The sequence below is a fragment of the Poecilia reticulata genome, chromosome 22, assembly GCF_904066995.2.
Source record: "Poecilia reticulata chromosome 22, P_reticulata-male-v2, whole genome shotgun sequence".
NCBI classification, from domain to species: Eukaryota; Metazoa; Chordata; class Actinopteri; order Cyprinodontiformes; family Poeciliidae; genus Poecilia; species Poecilia reticulata.
The window spans coordinates 3,659,245-3,675,580 of record NC_088851.1 but is presented as its reverse complement, the minus strand read 5'-3'; the positions used below and the strand labels follow the sequence as shown (position 1 = coordinate 3,675,580).

The 16,336-nt window shown below is 37.7% G+C and overlaps 1 protein-coding gene across 2 annotated transcripts in view; it reads left to right on the top strand.

The window, feature by feature from the left end:
* The window catches only part of exoc3l4 (exocyst complex component 3-like 4), a 30,532-nt gene extending 16,808 nt beyond the window's left edge, over nt 1-13,724 (top strand). For both annotated transcript variants that reach the window (XM_008398760.3, XM_008398759.3), the window contains exons 9-14: nt 1,590-1,688; nt 7,062-7,185; nt 8,070-8,192; nt 9,556-9,708; nt 10,950-11,071; nt 13,216-13,724. In XM_008398760.3, coding sequence (XP_008396982.1) covers nt 1,590-1,688; nt 7,062-7,185; nt 8,070-8,192; nt 9,556-9,708; nt 10,950-11,071; nt 13,216-13,435 — 841 coding nt within the window. In that variant the 3' untranslated portion in view covers nt 13,436-13,724. The remainder of the gene's footprint in view (nt 1-1,589; nt 1,689-7,061; nt 7,186-8,069; nt 8,193-9,555; nt 9,709-10,949; nt 11,072-13,215) is intronic.
* The last annotated feature ends 2,612 nt before the right edge of the window (nt 13,725-16,336 follow it).

Below are 16,336 nucleotides of genomic sequence, written 5' to 3'. Positions count from 1 at the left end.
CTGTCAGATATAACAACAATACCTTGCACATTATTAATACATATATATTTATATCTATACTTTGCAATAAGTCATGAGGGTCAGGAATGGACGTGTGTGGGTGTCTCCTTCCTCTGTTTTTCTTTATATGTGGCAACTTCCTCTTCTGGAGACGCTGTGGGGATGTCAGGGAGATCCCCGCACAACGCTCACACAGAGGCATTCATTGAGTCAAATCAATGATAAAATATGAGATTAATTTCAAAAACATTATGGAGGTGGAAACAGGACTTGTTTGCATATATACGTAGTTAATCTGAACGCTTTAAAGAAAACTAAACATGGGTTTTAGGTTTAGGTCACTGTCAGAATGTACACTTCTTAAACTAAAAAAATATTTTTGCAGTCAATTGATATCAACATGATTCTGATTACTGCTGACTGATCTAAAAGCAGGGGGATCTGTCAGCTCTAAAGTTCACAAACTGCAACTGTCAAGGTCAAAACTTTGGCAACGTGTTCTTCCTCAGATTAGCTTTAGCTTGACGTGCCTCTTGTTCAAGTTACCTCTCTGTGCTGTAGACACATTTACTGCAGTAGAGACTCTTCCACATTTCTCTTTAGATGTTTTTAAGGCCCAATTAAAACTAGCTTGGTTTCAACATTTAAGCAAAAAGAGGTATTTAGATATAAGAAATATTGACTCGGGATACAAATGTACGCCACACTTTTCAGATTGTGATTGGTAAATAATTCTAGAAAATTCCTTCCCTTCACAGTTATCTGTTACTGTGTCCGTCCAGTGGTGTCCAAAGTACCCAGAACGTTTTAGATAGATAATATGTATTGTCATTCTTTTTACTTGCTCAATAATAAACTAAGTGTACAATATTTTTATAAAACAAAGTTCAATTGTATGTTGAAGGCAAACGATTTGAGGTGAACCCTGAAAAACTTGAAAAGGAGTTTTGCATGTTTGTCTCATTTGAAGAAAGGCATTCAGTTTGCAAATTATTTGAGATTCATGGGGAAAACTATATATATATATATATATATATATATATATATATATATACACACACACACACAAAAAGTGAGTCGTCTCGGCACAAGAGCCAGATCTGGGTCACTCTTTCTCTGAAAGCACCTGCTGTGTTTGGTGTGAATTCAGTAAATACAGATTTGGATGCATTCAAGTCTGCTTCAGAGTGGAGGATAAATGTGGTCAGATTGACTATAAATTTAAAGAAATGCAAAAAGGCTACTTATTAAGAGTATTATTCATATTTTGTGTTATACTAGACATTTTTATTTGTTATCATTTTTTTCCTAATTTAAAAAATAACCAGTCTCTGTTAACCATCTTTGCTGGAGGACTAAATATGTTAAATTCTTGAATTGCATTTGGGAATTATTGAAAGTCAGTCCAAGGGCCATAAAAGGCCCTCGGGCAACACTTTGGTCACCCTGCTTTATTCTATGTCATAAAATCATAGAAATCCATGGTTCTAACTACACATAAAATGAAGTAGTTCAAGAAAAACCCCCTTCAGTCTTGCAGCTCTGCCTCTCTTTTTCTCTAACTAAGACGTCTTGTCTCTTCTCTCCAGATTTGAAACCCAGTTTAAGTGCCACTGCGGCGCCCTCCAGCCACAGCCACTGTGGACCGACTATCACATAACGTACATCAACAGCTTTCAGGCTTTACAGTAAGTCACGTGATTTCACACAGATACCCACAATGCACTGCAGGAGAACAAGATGCCAAACCCACAAGCATGCTACCCCCACTTCTGCCTACAAAAAGCAAAACAGCTGCTGGGGCTCGACTGCAGATGGCAAACTTTAAAACAGAAAGTAAAAAGTAGTCTTTACATGCCGAAGTGACATCATATAAAAGAGTTTAGCGTTGTCTTTATTCATGGAAGCAGTTCTGTCTGCTCGCAACTGCATGGCTCTAAAGTCAGTTTCAGTCAATAAAGGCTTTGTTTATAACTTTTTAGCAGGAGCATTAGATAAAGGAGTGTACTATACTGTACAATCTGATGCCAATTTAACACTGAGCTTCAGATTATAAAATGGCATTTTCAGAACTCTGAAAATGCAGGAAGTACAATATGAGTATTATAGAAGGCATGATTCGCAAGCTGCCTCTTGTGTAATGAGAAATCCAGGAAGTGTGTGATGTTTTCACTCTGGTATTTGATGCAGCTCCTCTGGTCAGGCTCTGTTTTCTGGCAGAAAAATAACATACGCCATTTAAACACAAAGACTTTTCTACTTCTGTGTTGCATCGATTATGTTTTTTTTTTTTTTTTTACAAAATCATCATATATCTTTCACCAAAGAAAGGAAGGTTTCTTTGATATAGCTATATTTTAAAGAAACTCTTTAAACCGTCTTTGCTCTCAGTGGTACTGGTGAAAAACAAAACCTATAATAAACAAGTAAACAATGCTTAGCCTGGTGGGGACACAAGTAAAGCCTGGAGGCCCATCAGGCTTATAACACAGTGAGGGAAACACTGTGGCTGAATTGAACCTTATCTAAAGTTGATGATTTTGTAAGTCATACAAAATCATCCATATATGATTATATATGGGTCGCTTGATAACACATCTGCTACCATCAGGCTTAGTTACTGAAGGGAAACCCTCACAGTCAGTCAGGTGAATAAATCCCTCCACAGAAAATTTGGTAATAACAGGTTGAACCAAAAGAATCAAATATTGAATTTGTTTTACTCAAAAAACAAAAGTTATTCACAAAATTGATTTTGCAGCTGTGTCGGGTTACTTTAGTGAAATTATTCATGTGACCGTTAGATTAGATCCTCATATTCAGCTGTCAGATGTTTGAGGACTCTCCTTCATTTACATCCAGATTTTCCTCTGCAGATCATTCAGCTGTAGCCTATGAGGTAATGTTGGACAGCCTTTCCAAAATTTTTGCAACTGCATGCTGACACAAATTTAAAGGCATAGTTAGAGATTTTTTTTGTTTGTTTGTTTAGTTTATCATAAGAACTTATACTGAAGCCCGTGATATCTGCAGTACATTCATGTTTTGGCATCTGTATGTAGTGATTAGTTTGGTCTCAGTCTGAGAGAAACCAAGGGGATTTCTACTTTGTTAAAAAAGAAGAACATTCTTGAAAAGTTCATATGGGTTTCATATCTACATTTTTGAACTTTCAAACCATTATCAGGTTTGCATCACCCAGATCTACACGTTATGTAACCCAGCCCATCACTCTGTCCATCTGATTCCGTATGAAACACTCTGCATGTGGAGACAGAGACGGTTCTGATCTGTGGCGAGACTTTATTTGATCCGGTGGCGCTCTTCTTCCACAAAAAAAAAAGTGTTATTATGAAATATGTTATAATTTATAGTCCCGTCCAATTCCTTCCTTTTATGATTGGCCCATCTTGTCTTTTATCTGGCTTTTATTTTGAAAGTAGTCTAAAACAACAGAAGTACATTTTTCAAATGGTTTTAGCAAAACCTTTCCTGTTCAAAACAGAATCTCATTCCTACATTTATTCTTTTATTCTGGGAACTATATTATGAATTGTTTCTGTGTGTTGACTTTGACATGCAGAGAACAAACCTCAGTCCTACCATCAGAAGAGTTTGCTGCGCTCGAATCTCTTCTGATGCAAGAGTTTGGATGCATCATCCCAGAGATTTCCGTCTGCTGGGAGTTTCCCGGCTGCCGTTCCGTCTGCAGCAGAGTGAGGATCAGACTGGAGTGGGAGAAGAACAAACCTTTAAAAGCTTTATTGTGAAAGTGGAATTGTGAAAACGCTGCTTCGTCAAAGAGGTGAAGGGAATAATCACGAGAGACTGCAGGGCTAATCAGAGCCTTGGAAAGCGTGAGAGGTCACATGATTTCATGGAAACGGAGCAGTGAATGTGAAACAGCTCTGCTATAAGAGAGACAAAATAGGAAGTAGTTGGAGCATGCCAATCCCTCCTGGCCCCAAAGCATGACGATTACCCCAGGCGGCCTCCTCCTGAGTCTCTGTGGTTTACTGTTTCACTCAGCAGGGATTATTTATCTGCACGCTTTATTTCTGCTTTTTGTGTGCCGTCTGTACGCTGCTGATGTTTAAAGAAACAAGTCTGCATGGTTTGTTTCAGCCAGTCTGATTATACAGAGATGATTCAGCTCAGGATTATCCAGAGAACCTCCTTCTAGCTCAGTGAACCCAGGGGTTCGGTGAGTCGGTCTCAGGGGTTCGGCGGAGCCTCTGCCGCAGAGATAAAGATAAAGACAGGAATAAGAAGGGTTCTGTGAATGCGCATATGCAACTGGGGGGTTCGGTACCTCAAAAAAAGGTTAAGAAACACTGTTCTAGCTTATAAATTATGGAGTACTCATACTTAGCATCTACATTCAGGAATTAGAAGAAAAACTTCTTTTAGCTTATCTAGTTCAACTACTCATTACCTCAGATCAACATTATCAGAACAGTAATCCAGAGAAACTCCTACTAGTGTGTAAATTACTGACTCCTTATTCTTAACATGGGGTTGTGCTTTTTTTTTCTTTTGCTTTTTTTTGCTCTTTCCATTGTTGTTTTGTTGTAAAAAGTGCTTTTACTAATTCACGTAAAGCACTTTGATTTGCCTTGTTGCTGAAAATGGGCTATATAACTAAATGATCTTACCTTCAATTCAGTTCAAACGTACTTTATTAATCCCAAAGAGAAATGAAAAGTTGCAACTCATACAATATTTCTTCAAAGCGTTGTGGTAGCTGATGAAGGCTCTGATCTCCTGCAGTAGTTTGTATTACAGCGGTCTTGAAAAAGCCTCTGACTGAAGACACTGTGTTGTTGTATGACGGTCTTGGGAAGACGACGCTCAGGGTTGTCTGTAATATTTTTGGATTTTATGAAGGATCCTTTGGTGCACCATAACTGTTCTGTTTTGGTCCCAAAACAGAACCAGTCGTCTTTTTCAGGTTGTTCAGCGTTTTTAAATGCCTGGTTCTGATGCTGCTGCTGAAGAAACAATGAGTAATCCCATAATGATGGGTTATAATCCCATTATTACAACTCACACACGAATCAATCAATCAATCAATCAATCAATCAATCAATCAATCAATCAATCAATCAATCAATCAATCAATCAATCAATCAATCAATCAATCAATCAATCAATCAATCAATCAAATTGTATTTGTATAGCACATTTCAGCAGCAAGGCATTTCAAAGTGCTTTACATAATTAAAATAAAAACAGCATGTGACATTGAATAAACAGTTAGAAAGACAAAGAGATTTTTTTTTAAAGAAAAAAAAACGGTTAAAAAAGATAAAAACATTAAAACCCGCACCCCTTGTAGGACTTCAGTTAAACGTCTCACACCTCAGAGTTTTAGTTAAGATGTCATTTAACAAGGATTCTCACACCCCTAGATATAGATTTGTTTAACTGGGACGTTTTCCGGGGGGCTTTACATAGACAGTGTGAAAGAGAAATAAAAAGAAGTTAATAACTAGATGAAAAGTAAAGATAAAAACATTAAAAACATCAAAGACATCAAAACCCACAGTCTAACCCTAATCTAGCCATAAGCAACTCTAAACAGGTGGGTTTTAAGTTGAGATTTAAAGGCATCCAGTGTTTCAGCTGTTTTACAGTTTTCTGGAAGTTTGTTCCAAATTTGTGGTGCGTAGAAACTGAATGCTGCTTCTCCTCGTTTGGTTCTGGTTCTGGGGATGCAGAGCAGAACCAGAACCAGAAGATCTGAGGGGTCTAGACGGTTGGTACAGCAATAACAGATCTTTAATGTATTGTGGTGCTAAACCGTTCAGTTATTTATAAACTAACATCAGTATTTTGAAGTCTATCCTTTGAGCTACAGGGAGCCAGTGTAGGGACTTTAAAACTGGTGTTATGTGCTCTATCTTCCTGGTTTTAGAGAGAACGCGAGCAGCAGCGTTCTGGATCAGCTGCAGCTGTTTGATGGATTTGTTAGTCAGACCTGTGAAGACGCTGTTGCAATAATCAAAGCGGCTAAAGATAAACGCATGGATGGGTAAACATGTTCGTTCATCAAAGAAATACCTTTAAAGCTGCGCATAGCCGCACAAGATTGTGATCAATGGTGCTAAGACGATGACAGACGATCTGTCTCATACCACACAACATGGTAAAAAACAGATATGTAAAGAAAAAATGTTTTTATTAAAGTTATGTCCTACAGCTGTAACATAAATTTGCCTTACGAAGTTTGTAATTATCGTCTTCAGGAGCGTAACTGAATCTCGGTGTGAGCCTGAGATGTTTATGAGTAAAACAGGAGAACATGATGAAGACCGAGGAACACATCCGACCTTTTCTCAACCTTTACTTTACCAGGATTCTCTCTTGCAAAAAGACATTTTTGCAAGAGAGAATCCTGGCCAAGACTGGCACACAGAGATTACAGGAAAAATCAATCACTCATCAATCAAATAAAATATTCTTCAGCTAAAACAGTGAGCTGAAGAATATTTCAGCTCACTGTTGAAATATGCAACATTTTTCCTACTAAAAATCAGTAAGAAGAACCGTAGAAGCATTTAGAGACAAAATTTATTTTCATGTATTTTTGCAAATGGTTCCAAGAAGATGGAGCAGAAAACTGAAAAGGTTTCTTTCCAAGTTCAGTTCAGACTTTAGGCACCAAAAGTACAAATAAGTCCAAACTATGAGGACTCAATTCGCTTTGGAGACACTTCAACCAAGTTTAGGATCCAAAATAACGCTCCAAGCTTTTACGGCCCACTGTTGCATCTGTTGTTAGAAAGTGGAAAGAACAGCAGATAGAGACATACTTCTGGAACCCTGAAGCTGTAATTACAATAAAATATAATCTACCAAATATTGAATCCTAATGTGTTTGAGAACCCTGTTCTGCACCGCTTTTTGTTTCTCTATCACATCAAATTCTGGTGAAAGCCATCGAGGTTTGCGGCCGTAGCGTGACAAAAACGGGAACGTTTTTCCGGAGTAGGAGTGCAGCTTCAAAGTCACACCAAACCTGACGTTTTCTCTCGTTTCTTATTGTTGTCTGCCGACAGGGAACACATGGCAGCGTACCAGGACAGCTGTCCGCAAGAGGTGGAAGGCTTCAAACGGGAGATCAAAGGTCTCATCGTCAGGCTGATGGAAGTTTTGGAGGAACAGTTTAAAGAGGATGTCAAGGTAATGCAATCTGGTGTTTTCAAATACTATAGAAACTTTATGAGGCAAACTGCCAGTTCCTGTTTTCATCCTTTCACTTCCACTTAAAGCACTGCTGTTGTGGTTTTTTTAACATGAGGAACTGAAAACAAGATCTTTACCATTTTGTCAGAGTCGCTGCTTAGATGTCTAGAAATGAGGCACTTAGCAGAAACACACAAGTTGAGTAATAAGAAAATGTTTCCAGAAGGTGAATATGTAAAACGTGCTTTTTTTTTTTTTTACATATGCATTGTTGATGCAAATGTAAAAAAAAATGGCCATATTACAATAATCGGTAATACTTTATTTGATGGGGTGTGAATAAGACTGACATGACACTGTCAAAAACATGAACAAGTCTTTATGAATGTCTATGACTGTTGTCATAAAGTGTCATTCGGTAAATAATGACACCTTTAATATAAAGTTGCTCTAAAAGTTGCATTGAAAGTCCATTAAAAGTGCCATATTTGCATTAAATTGTCATTCTTTACAAAATCATGCAAAGTTGGCCATTTTAATGGACTTTTAATGCAACTTTTAGAGCAACTTTGCATTAAAGGTGTCATTATTTACCAAATGACACTTCATGACAACAGTCATAGACATTCATAAGGACTTGTTCATGTTCATGACAGATGTTATGTCATGTTTATGACAGTGTTGTCAGTCTTATGCACACCCCTTCAAATAAAATGTTACCCAGTAATCTTTATTGAGGGCAAATCCTTTTGAATATAAAGCAAATTCTCCTGTCTTGTCTTGCCGTATCAGCCTTTTGTTCTGGAAACATTAAAAAAATAAATGCATTTAATACAAAATCCAATAAAGATATTTTCTTCTTTTTTGTGATTTCTTTCCAGCCCTTTCTCAGGAGGATGATGACGAGGAAGTGGCTCACCAACGACGATGACTTCAAACAACTCGACGGCCATATACAGCGGCTTTCCCATCACTGCGAATCCATGAGGCCTCCGCACGTAGAGGTGACGAGGATTTGACAAGACCCCCAAAAAATATCAGATTTTATAAATCTGATTCAATCCTGTGAACAGAGCACTGAAAGCTGAACCAAAATAAGTTGTAATTCTGCTCTGATACCACTGGTCAGAAAAATAATAACTAAATAATACTATTCAGAATTTTTGTTTACAGTAGCTTAATTGACTTCATGGGTTTAAAATAAAACTAAAGTCTGACTTTTACAAATACTGAATGACCATTTCTCTCACTGTCTGACATTAAATTGCAAAGAGCCAGGCTAAAAAGAGAGAGAATATTTTTACTATTTTGGATCCAGTAGTTTACATACATTTCAAGCCTTTGGAGCTTCTTGCCATAGTTTGCTGGAGTTTTGGCTCATTCCTCCAGGCAGAACTGGTTTAAGTCAATAATTCCTCGATATTGATGAAAATGTACTAGTTCCACTGGCAGATTATTTCACTTATAACATTGGAAAAACGTCTGATGTCATATGTGAAATAATCTTCCAGTTGAACTAGCACTTTTTTTCCCCATCAATATCAAGTAATTACTGACTTAAAACAAGCTCCTCAAAGTTACTTGTAAGTTAGCTTTGTCTTATTTCAAGTGTAGGAAGATGTTTGCACTACAAAGTAGACCAACATTTTTGCAGTGAACAGAGATGCGTTCGTTGTCCATTTTGTAATCTCAAAACCTTTTTAGTTTTGCCTAGAAATGTTTCTGTGAGGTGAAGTTTACACTCCAACACTCTGACTGTGGTTGTCCTTAGTGCTCACTGGTCATTCTTCTTTTGGAAGACTTTGAGATACAAAGGGACACAACTGGCACCCACGACTTAGCTTCATCTTCCTTGTAGCTTTGTTGACATCATACGTGGCCTCGTACTTTAAAGTTGGGTTGGTGTTCGCAGGGTTGTGTCCCATATTCTTCTCTTAAATCTAATGATGGATGTTCTGATGTCCCTACGAAGGTCTTTGTACCTGAGTGCATTTGCAAACTGCAATCTTGCTTTTTATTTTTATTTTTCTTGTGAAAAAGTGGCCTTTTAACACATGTCCAGTCTGTCTTGGACATGTTTCAATGTGGATCTGGTTTGAAATATCAGCTTTTAGCTCTACTTGGGGATTTCTGTCTTGGAAAGCTTGTATGATATATGTGATTTTTTCATTAGCCATCTTAGAAATTCCAGTGAATTGTTGTTTGAGTCTGGTGTGGCGGCCAGCAGACCAGCAACGGAGACCAATGAATTGGTGGAAGCATAATCTAATGCCTTTGGATCATGTAATACAAACACACTTAGCGTCCTGCGTTTTCTTTTCTGGTTGCATCCTGTTACGATAATCCATCACTCTTTCTGTTGGACAGGAGTTTGCCAGCCGACTTCATTACCATGTTGTGAAGGAATACGTCGGGCAGCTGATGAAGAATAACTACTCGTGCAGGAACCGGAAGCACGAGAAGGCTGCAGCAAAGATCAACGAACAGTGGAACAAGCTCAGCGATCTGTTTGACGACATGGTAAATCGGAAATCTTAAATAATCTTGATAATTAAACAGTAGCACAAGCTAATCTGGACCTTGTACTTAACAACAGGCCTTTTAAGACAGCATTTGAACTTCATAGAGACAACAAAATATGTTTTAACTCCACATTACACCCCAGTGTCAAAAAACTGCTGGTTCTTGTTGGAACCAAGCCATAAGAAAGAGGTTTGATATGTACAGAACGATATTAGTAGAAAGTTTCGACAGGGCTGGATCAATACCAATTGATACATCTAGTAGAATATTCCATATTCAATATATAGAATAGTTCTCATGTGATGTCACACTTCTGCAAACTTTGTAGCTGACGACCGTCTTGCTGGCAGTTGCTATGGAGTTGCTATGAAAACAACAAACAAGTCACAAGCTTAGAACTAGCTCCCAACTCATTCCTAACTTATAAACACTATAAATATATCACATCTATCACTTGACCACTGTGTAATACAAATATAAATATCAGTCATATTTACTGCCGAACTAGCAAAATTAGCTTAGCTAACTTAGCTTTGATCTGCAAGCTAAGGCGGACATATAGCATACTTGTATGTTAGTACATATACTCACTCTGCCAGTCACCAGAACCTTGTTATTCACACGAAGAGTTTGTACGTACTTTACAAAGCAATTTTGTTGATCTATATTTCTGTTGCACGCTGGTCAAGAGTGTCAGTATACCTACTGATATGGTCATGGTCTCGAAGCCATGGTTCATCTATGCTTTGCACTGCACTTGCCTACAAAAATGGCGCGGACCACTTTGGTTCAGGCTTTTGGGAACGTGCAGTTCTAGCATTCTGGGAAATGTAGGCAGAGGGAATTCTTTAGCTGCTCAACCTCTCACGACTAGCTAAACACAGTGGGAGACATCAACTAACACACTCGCTCTCTGGTTACCTGGCAACAACCTGTTGAGTAACTTGTGCAGCAGCAGTTTCAGTTTTCACCACTGAGCCTCATAACTGCTTAAAAATAAGAAAACAACAACAACGTAGTGAAACAGGAAAGGTCATGCCGCCAGTTTGGCAGTATTCCAGATGTCTAAAACTAAATCTAATCAATAATTGTCAACGCTTACCGATACGAAACGCTTAGATTATGATATAATTTTCAGCCGTATGGTCCTACCCTACGTTTGGACCTGCCTAGCAGTACAAAAAGCCACATAACAACCTGAGCAGAACCTGTTTTTGTTGTGTTTGTTTCTCATGTAGAAGTCTAGCCATGAGTGGCTCCACCATGTCGGACACGACCTGAGCACCATCATCGGACAAAACAACAAGGCAGACATCAAGGACCATCTGCAGCCTCTCGTGGAACATTACCCAGACTTCAGGTATGACGACGTGATGATGTCGTCACAATGTTTTATTAATCACAAACTCAGATTATTGCAGGTTTGTCATTGTTTTCAAAAAGGCATGATGATGAAGAAATTATGGAGTGGAGAAGTAGTTGTGCTGATGTGATTCCCTGGTGTAGATAGTTGCTACTTGCTCAATTTATTTAACAAATCTGTTATAAAAAAAAAAAAACGAGCATTTTTAAAAAATACAAATTACAGATTGTTTTCAGAGGATGCAATGCCACTTAAGAGTTGGTCCTTGTTCTTTTGTTTTTGTTTTTCCATTTCTTTTTCCCACATTGACATCCGGGTGGTTTTTCAGGGAAATTCTGTCTTGGAAAGAGAGAATTTCCAAGAGAAATTCATCATATAAACGTTGTTGAATGTTGACCTTCAGAGTCTTGGAACCTTTCTTGGATAGACGGTTAGCATCGTGTTAAAGCTCATCCCTGGTGTTTTCCCTTTCTGTCATCTAGCTAACGCTGGAATGCTCCAGCCGGAGCTGCCGCTCTGACAGCAGTCGTCACATGATTACATGGCTTCTACTTTCCCTTTTAAATCCCCTTGGAAGCATTTTGCTTGAATTTGTTCAGTAAATAATAACAGTGTGGAACCTGTTCAGTGTGTCGGTAAACCTGATTTTAGATTTAAATATTTGTACTACCCTGGAAATACTGGATTCTGTTATTTGGTCCTGACACAAAACCTCCAGACAGGAAGACGTGCTTTAATTTAAGCGCTGACAGAGTGAAGGTCTTCTAGAAATACCATTTTCTTCCTTTCCACAGGAAGAAAAACAGAACTGGTACGAGATAAGCTGCAATTAATCATAAAACAAACCAAAACAAAAGCATAAAAACGATGTGGAGTGATGGGATGTTTGCGTGCAGCCGCTTTGAGTCAGCTGATAGAGGGGTTTTCTGTCCACCCAGGTCAGTTTATGATAAACTTTACGGCCTATTCAAAGTGAAACACTCTTAAAGGTTATTGCATCACTGCACCGCTTTGAAATCTGTGGTTTTGCTGTCAAAAGAAGTGAAAAAAACAAAACAAAATCCACCGAAGACATTACAGAAGAGACAGAGCTTCCTCTTTGTGGCCGTGGCAGCACAGATTAATAATGTGATGCTTAGAGATAAGGCAAACACATAGACTGTATGCAGCCAGGCCTCGGAAAAATATGCTTAAAAACAGTTATTTTACTGGGATAATTCAGAAAGATTATTATGCTATGATGGAAAACTTCCACCTGGGTTTATGCTGGTGAATGAAGCACAGAGCAACACATAACGGCCCCTCCATCACAAGTTGTTGGGCATTGACAGTCAGCTGGCTGAAAGCAACCACTACTCTGTTCCTTCACTTATAAGGAATAAAGAAACTTGTAATTTGGGAATTACCTAATAACTACTACCATTAAAAATAAACTTTTTTGAGCTTTACGTCATGTTATAATGTTATTCCCTCATCAAAAACATAACTGGGGTGTTGTTTTGATTCTGTCATGTATGATTTGAGAAACCCTTTAATCTCCATGGCAACCATTCAGCTGTGTAAAGTGTCTGGGTGGACCAACTCAACTCCTTCAGACTAGCCAGCAACAATTAGCAAACACTGCTCATCTGCTGAGCTTGTTATAGGAGCCACTCTCAGTGCATCGCTGGTAAAAACGTTGTTAAAGGGTTAATAAAGGAGCCATCTTACGATGACTTCATGAAGGTGGAGTTTCTTAAAGAGACAGAGACCCAATTTCAAGGCTTTCTTTTCTTTCTTTTAAGTCATATTATATATGTACAGCATTTTTATAAAAACTGAAGGTAAAACAGTCACTTGATTGTTCTATAAAATGATATTATGTAGATGGAAAACACACACTGCTGCTCTTTAATGTCTAAAATGCTATCAGCAAAAGGCTTGACAAAATATTGGCATTTTTGCCACAATTTGGACATTTTCACTCAGATTTGTTGCTGGTTGTTCAGACATGAGACAGTAAAATTTAAACTGTTGTAAAAGCTACATTGTAACAAATGAAGATATTAGCACAATGTTAGAAGTGCGCTTACTTTTGCCATATGCTGTATGTGTTTATGTGTGGTTTAATGTACTTGTGTGTCTTTGTCATCCACCTGCAGCAAGAAACATCTGGTTGCAGTTCTTTACTTCAGGGGCCTCCAGAGGGGCCGCGAGCACCACCTCATCCTGCAGAAACTCACCGCACTCAGAAAGGAAGTGGGCAGCACCAGCACTGAGAGAGGCCAAGTTTTATTTGGGGACATGCAGGTCACAGCCAACACCGACTGCCTGTCCAACCTGCCTTTCTCTTGTTTCAGCTTCCTACAAACACACAGCTGAGAAGGAAATGCAGGTGAAACGTCCTGTTCAAGCTCTGCATGCGGACCGATCGCAGGAGACGCCACGTTGCATTTTTTCTCAGGATGCGTTATTCTGCATCAGTCGGGTCTGGTACATACACAACAGAACTGTTATGTTCCTCCCTCTGCATTACAGAGTTCAGACATTTAATAATGAGTATTCAGCAAAGCAACACTGCCTAGAAATGAACTAAAGCACACAAGATTGATGTTGTTTTTAGCTAAAGTTAGCCTATAGATGTGTCTGTACCATAATATTTGATTTTTTTTTTTAAATTATATGTTTCCTGCTCTGGAAAGCAACACTGTGGGTTAGAGTCACATGTTGTTTAAGTTCATGAAGAGTATGATCAATTTATGAAGCAAAAAAACAGAAATATGCAATAAGTCAATTCAATTAAAATAAAAATGAGCGAAAAGGTTAAACATAACAAACAAAAAAAAACAAGCAAATTATCAAATATATATAAAGTCAAAGAAAGTAAAAACTGGTATTCATGTCTTTCTGAAAGCGTTTGAGTAAAATTTAAAGGGGCAATATCATGTAAAATTGATTTTTTGAGATTTGCATCATGTTATGAGATTATTCTCTAATCAAAAACAAACCTGGAGTGTTGCCTTGATTCTCTCATGCTTGTTTGAGAAATAATTTAATCTCCATGACAACCATTCAGTTGTGGAAAACGGCTTGGTGGACCTTGCTCCACCTTCAAGACGAAGCTCCTCCTCAGAGCTGCAGCTTCCGTCTCACAGAGCGACTCCCTGACTCAGCTCCTTCAGACTAGCCAGCAGCAATTAGCAAACACTGCTCATCTGCTGAGCTCATTATAGGAGCTACTTTTCAGAGCAAAGCGGGTAAAAATGTTGTCAAAGAGTTAATAGAGGAGCCATGTTGTGATGACTTTCTGAGTTTCAGAAAGAGCAGGAGTTTTTAAAGAGACAGAGGCCCAATTTCAGGGTGTTAAATTAGAAAGTCATATTTGACAAACATATGCAGCCTTTTTATAACAACTGAAGCTGACATAGTTACTTGATCGTGCTATAAAATGTCACTATGTGCCTGGAAAACACAGAATATTGCCTCTTTGATATTAATAAACAGTTATTTTATAGAGATATCCAGGAGGTTTCATCCAGATTGTTGGATTGTTGTCCAGTAACTGATGATCATATACCATACACATATACATATAATTATATGATGCTGTGGAGGAAAAAAATTAACCCTCTCCTGACTGATACCTTCATCCATTGGGATTGTTTTGATCTTTTCCACCTCTGTGAAAACGATGACATCAGCACATCAACAAATTCTGCCAGAATTGCTGAACTTTAAGTAACGTCAGGTGTGAATATAATAACTCCATGCTGAAATAAAGTCAAAGTATTTCTAGAAAATATAAGCTCAACAGTTTGTGTTAACTTATGTCAACGCAAACTTTTTATATTTGTATTTCAGTTGATAAGTACATAATGTGTCTCACATTAAAGGTGGAAAGCGTTTGAAATAGATTTACTGTGATCTAAGATGATTGCATTTGCAGAATTGTAACTGGGGTGTTTATTACTTTGGGAGCCACTGTAGATGTGTTGAGTGTAATAACAATAGTTCAGGTAAATCTACAGATGGTTTTCTAAGTGAATGTTTTCTCTCATCACATTTTTTCAGTAAAAAAAAACCAAGAACTGGAAAACCCACTGAAGGAATGTGTTCAGAAGCAAAAATCTTCTTCTAAATAAAGCATTTTTATGCATTCTGTTTTGGTTTTTTGTTTCAAGCTAACTAACTCAGATTCTTCAGGTTTGGTGTCATCCCCTCGCCTACTTCCTCAGTGTGTCAGAATGTGGGCACTGGTGCATTGAACATGATGCTGAACTGGATGTTAAGTGCAGAGGCATCACAGGAGGCATCAGTTTAGAAAGCAAAATAAAATGTAAAACCATGTAAAAATGAAACGTTGAACATTTTAACAATAGGAGCTTTAAAACTTTGATGGAGTACACTGTATATTTCTCTTGTCCTGTTTTTGTTATTTGAATTCAAAATGGGTTTTTTTTTTAAGTGTCAAACATAAGATCCTGGGAAAGATTCATTTTGGGTTATTTATCTGTTTCTAATGCGTAACATGACCTTTCTACTGTATGCTGATAAACGGACCAAATGTAGAGAGGATGTCTTCTCATCGTCATGACAACGATAAGCACTTTACTCTAGAGCCATATTCACCAGATCGCACTGACATACAATCATGTTCAATAAGTTAGAATCTAGACTTTGATGGGGCTCAGATTAAAAATACATTTTAAACAGTGTATTAAACAGTTTTCTTTAAGCCCACATTACTGTTCTTGAGATTAATTTTTTGTTATTGGTCTGATGTAATATTGTAGTATGAAATGTGTTTTCATGAATTGTAAGTAGAAAAATCATGAACAAAAATATAAAGGCTTGAAAACAGAAGTCTGTGTGAAATTCATCTATGTGTTTCGTTCAGTCAACTGAGGTACTGAAAACAAATATTTTTTTAATTAATTGTCTAATTTATTGAATATAACTGAATATTCACAGACACACTAAGCAGTACTCATATCAGGAAGAAGCTGGAATCAAAGACACACGTTTTCATTGCAAGACCCTTTGAGCTACAGTCACCTCAAAAAATAAGTCACACACATTAAGAAATGATGAAAATAACTGTGAAGGTTGTGTAATATTCTTAATCCTGTACAAAAAGACTAAGGAGGATAGGAATGATTTTCTAAACCCACATTATTTATCTAATTTCTGGTTTAGACGTGTTTTAAACCAGCAGGAGGAACTGAAGTTCAAAAGATCATAAAATTGATTCTGATGCTTTTTACTGTAAATATCAACCAAAAC